This window comes from Vigna radiata, unplaced genomic scaffold (assembly GCF_000741045.1).
Source record: "Vigna radiata var. radiata cultivar VC1973A unplaced genomic scaffold, Vradiata_ver6 scaffold_48, whole genome shotgun sequence".
Taxonomy (NCBI): domain Eukaryota; kingdom Viridiplantae; phylum Streptophyta; class Magnoliopsida; order Fabales; family Fabaceae; genus Vigna; species Vigna radiata.
In genome coordinates, this window is record NW_014542925.1 from 1,528,076 (window position 1) to 1,532,193 (window position 4,118).

The 4,118-nt window shown below is 39.0% G+C and overlaps 1 protein-coding gene across 1 annotated transcript; it reads right to left on the reverse strand.

Moving 5' to 3' along the window:
* Positions 1–253: 253 nt before the first annotated feature.
* Positions 254–2,363, reverse strand: LOC106752872 (tubulin beta chain). Its single transcript, XM_014634642.2, has 3 exons — positions 1,694–2,363; positions 1,300–1,569; positions 254–1,174 (listed from the first exon to the last, which is right to left on the reverse strand). The coding sequence occupies exons 1-3, from the start codon at positions 2,085–2,087 to the stop codon at positions 507–509; spliced, it is 1,332 nt and encodes a 443-aa protein (XP_014490128.1). The 5' UTR covers positions 2,088–2,363; the 3' UTR covers positions 254–506.
* Between the last annotated feature and the right edge of the window lie 1,755 nt (positions 2,364–4,118).

The window sequence follows — 4,118 nt, forward strand, 5'->3', positions numbered from 1 at the left end:
GTCCAAAATGGTATAAAAAATTGGTGTTAAAATATCATTTTCCTAAGTAAAAAAGGTTTGAAGATTTTTTTTTTCTTGAGAATCTAAAACAAAGGCTAAGAGGCTTTATATGCTTTAAAAAAATCAAAGTTTAGAATGTAAATAATATGAAAGCTAAAGACAATTAATATCATGCATATCCCGCTCCGGTTTTCTTCTGTTCGAGTGACATTGTAAAAGAATGAATTATAAAGCGAAGCAGTAACGATGATGGCGATAGAAAAAGATGTTAAAGGGAACAGAGATACGAGAACTGCAGACGTCAATGTATATGATTTTCTACCCAGAAAAACATCCGATGGCTTAATAACAGAGGCCTTATAAACAAAAACCCAGGTTAAACAATGACCCTCAATTAATACAAAACAACAAACAAACGAATAAGTCAATGTTTTTTCAGTGTTTCACAATTGAAATCCATCCATGAACATTGCAATTAGAAGCAACCTTAAGAACTGAAAGACGCTTCAAGCAATATCCTCGTCCTCATCCTCGTACTCTTCCTCATCAGCAGTAGCATCTTGGTACTGCTGGTACTCGGCCACCAGATCATTCATGTTGCTCTCAGCCTCAGTGAACTCCATTTCATCCATTCCCTCACCAGTGTACCAATGTAAGAAAGCCTTGCGCCTGAACATCGCTGTGAACTGCTCGCTCACTCTCCTGAACATCTCCTGAATTGATGTTGAGTTTCCCACGAAAGTAGATGACATCTTAAGACCCGTTGGAGGGATATCACACACGCTGGATTTCACATTGTTGGGTATCCACTCAACAAAGTAAGAAGAGTTCTTGTTCTGAACATTTATCATCTGCTCATCCACCTCCTTCGTGCTCATCTTTCCACGGAACATTGCTGATGCGGTCAAATAACGACCGTGGCGTGGATCTGCAGCACACATCATGTTCTTAGCATCCCACATCTGCTGAGTGAGTTCTGGCACAGTCAAGTTCCGGTACTGCTGGGATCCTCTTGATGTCAAGGGTGCAAATCCAACCATGAAGAAATGGAGACGAGGGAATGGAATCAGATTCACCGCAAGCTTCCTAAGATCAGAGTTAAGTTGTCCAGGGAAACGTAGACAACAAGTAACTCCACTCATTGTAGCAGAGATGAGATGGTTAAGGTCCCCAACTGCAACAAACGAGAAAAACAAAACGAAGCATTGAATCACAACTAAAATTAGCATACCATCTAGAAAAAGGCACCAAAAACAAAATTCAGTGCACAAGTTTCAGCAAAAGAAATCTGAAACTCACAAGTTGGATTAGCAAGCTTCAAGGTACGGAAAGAGATATCGTAGAGAGCCTCGTTGTCCAAAACCATGCATTCATCGGCATTTTCAACAAGCTGGTGAACAGAAAGGGTGGCATTGTACGGCTCCACAACTGTGTCAGATACCTTGGGGGAAGGGAAAACGGAAAACGTCATCATCATACGATCAGGATACTCTTCTCTGATCTTCGATATCAGAAGCGTTCCCATGCCCGAGCCAGTTCCACCCCCCAAAGAGTGGCACACTTGAAACCCTGTAATTACAAACACAAACATGAATTCCCAAAACACAAACCAAGAATTGTGCATTCCACATGGGTAATTAATATGGTAAAAATAGTGTATTGAAGTAAAATAAAAATAGAATTTTGTGGAGACCTTGCAAGCAATCGCAGTTCTCGGCCTCCTTCCTCACAACATCCAAGACGGAATCGATAAGTTCGGCACCCTCGGTGTAGTGACCCTTGGCCCAGTTGTTTCCGGCGCCGGACTGCCCAAAGACGAAGTTATCGGGCCGGAATATCTGACCGAAGGGGCCGGACCTGACCGAATCCATTGTGCCGGGTTCCAGATCCATGAGGACGGCACGTGGAACGTACCTTCCGCCACTGGCCTCATTGTAGTAGACATTGATGCGCTCGAGTTGGAGTTCGGAGTCACCGCTGTAGTTTCCGGTGTGGTCGATGCCGTGTTCGCCGCAGATGACTTCCCAGAACTTGGCTCCGATCTGGTTGCCGCACTGGCCGCCTTGGATGTGGAGGATTTCTCTCATTTTGTGGGGGAAAGTGAGGGAGAAGGGAGGGGAGATTGAACAACGCTCTTGCCTTTTATCTTTTCTTTTCTTCTTCCCTTTTGTTGGTGATTGGTGGAGAGAATTTTAAGGCCTGGTTTTTCGTGGAAGTTGGGTGTGCGATCATTCGTGGAAGTTACGTATCTTCTTTCTATCTTCTATTTTTCGACAAATACCAAGTTGTTCCTGTCTGGGAGTCATGTACAACAACCTCATCTCATTCAATCTTAGCATTTCTCTCTCTCTCTCACCCGCTTCTCTCCCTCTTTCTTGCGTTTCTTCCGAAAACTAGTTTCTATCAAGGGATTTTAATAAAAGACAAATGTTTTTTTCTAAATATATTATATTATTTAACAATGAAAAATAAGGTGAAATTTATAAAGAAAAATATGTTATTTTCTTTATATTCTTCAATCTAATCGTATAGCTAAAATTGTAAATATACATTATTTACAAACTAATGTGAGAAATAATCGTTACATAAGTAATTTGTTATATTATATGAAGAAAATTATATAAAGCAGCAACAATTTTTTAGCTCAAATACATTCATAGTTATGATGTTAATACATAATAAAGCCTGAAGACAATTAAATTATAAATTTTAAATTCATAAAAAAAAGTATATTTTTAGTATCATTATTTTTGTACATGCAAATTCTTCATGTTTATATTTTAAAACATAAGTAATTTTATTAAATTAACCAATATTAATAATATAGATAGTAATTTTAGAATCAATAGCTCAGAATTCGGATTTAAACTCGGCCTATAGGCTTTGGTTTAGAGAAAATTGAAGTCTACTAAAATGTAGTGGTATGTTGGTAATTTTGACAACATTATATGCCTTGATTCAAAGGAAACTGAGGCATAAAACATATATCACTTTGGTTAAGGTGGAAACCGAGGCGTAAGACCTTGTACAATTCCACTTATCTCTCTCCAGAATATACTTTTCGCACTGATACCTTTTTGAAAAAGACTTACTAATTCAGTTGATCAGTGAACCAAGGCAGAAAGTCCCTCAGAACCCTTCTGCAAGTTCTGAAGTTTACTGACAAGGCGTGGCATACGACATCGGTTGCAGGCAGACCCGAAGCAGTATGGGTTATACGACATTGGTTCCAGGAAGAACTGAGGCAGTATAGCCTATCCATCACCTGACAGTTCTGATTTTTGAAAGTTCTAATTCCTTTTGTCAACCTTTATGGCCTCGATTCTTGGGGAGCCGGTGTTAAAACAGCTTTCTGCCTTGGTTTAACCGCGAAACGAGGCATATAGGTTGAAGATAATTTCAAATTTTCCATTCTATATTTTATTTTTATTTTTTTTAGACCACTTTAGGCATCAGATTCATGAATAATCGAGGCGATAAGGGGCCTATTGCATCGATTAAGTTAGGAACTGAGGTAGTATCTCTTTCGATAAAGTATCTCCTAGCACTATTCCTCTTGATCTCAACGGCGCACCCTCGGCTTCATTTCCCTCTCCCCGACCATTTTCTAGTTGCCTCCATTGTTGTCGCATCGATCAACCTTTCTGCTTCCATTTGTCTCGCGCAAATTGCGTTGCTCGCCGTCGGTCGTTCGTTGCCACCACTGGTCGTTCATTGTCACCATCAATTATTCGTCACCGCTACTGGTCATTCGTCACCACCACGCTCCCAGGTTCCTCTTTACTCATGACCATCAATGTCAATGTTTATTTTTCATATTTCTTTAGTTCTTTAATGGTAGCTTTGTATTAGTTATTAGCTCTCCTATAACATATATTTAAAATGCTTAGAAATCTTGAATTCAGTTTTTAACAAAATAAGTTGGCATATTAGTATATGAAATGCTTTGGTCATTTTATTATATTCAACCTTCAATGGATAAATGGAAATTTTCTAATTGATTTTTCTGGCTACTCAGATATATGATAATGCTAATTCTTACCATTATTTAAGCATCATTTTAGTAGCAAAATCAACTCCTTTATAGCTTGTAACTTGCTTAATCCTCTTCTTTTGTC

Excerpts from the sequence above, each read along its gene's own strand:
- LOC106752872 (XM_014634642.2), bottom strand. The coding sequence starts at position 2,087 with ATGAGAGAAATCCTCCACATCCAAGGCGGCCAGTGCGGCAACCAGATC. Across the intron at positions 1,570-1,693 it reads GAACTGCGATTGCTTGCAAG|GGTTTCAAGTGTGCCACTCT; the intron begins GTCTCCACAAAA and ends TTGTAATTACAG. Across the intron at positions 1,175-1,299 it reads GAAGCTTGCTAATCCAACTT|TTGGGGACCTTAACCATCTC; the intron begins GTGAGTTTCAGA and ends CGTTTGTTGCAG.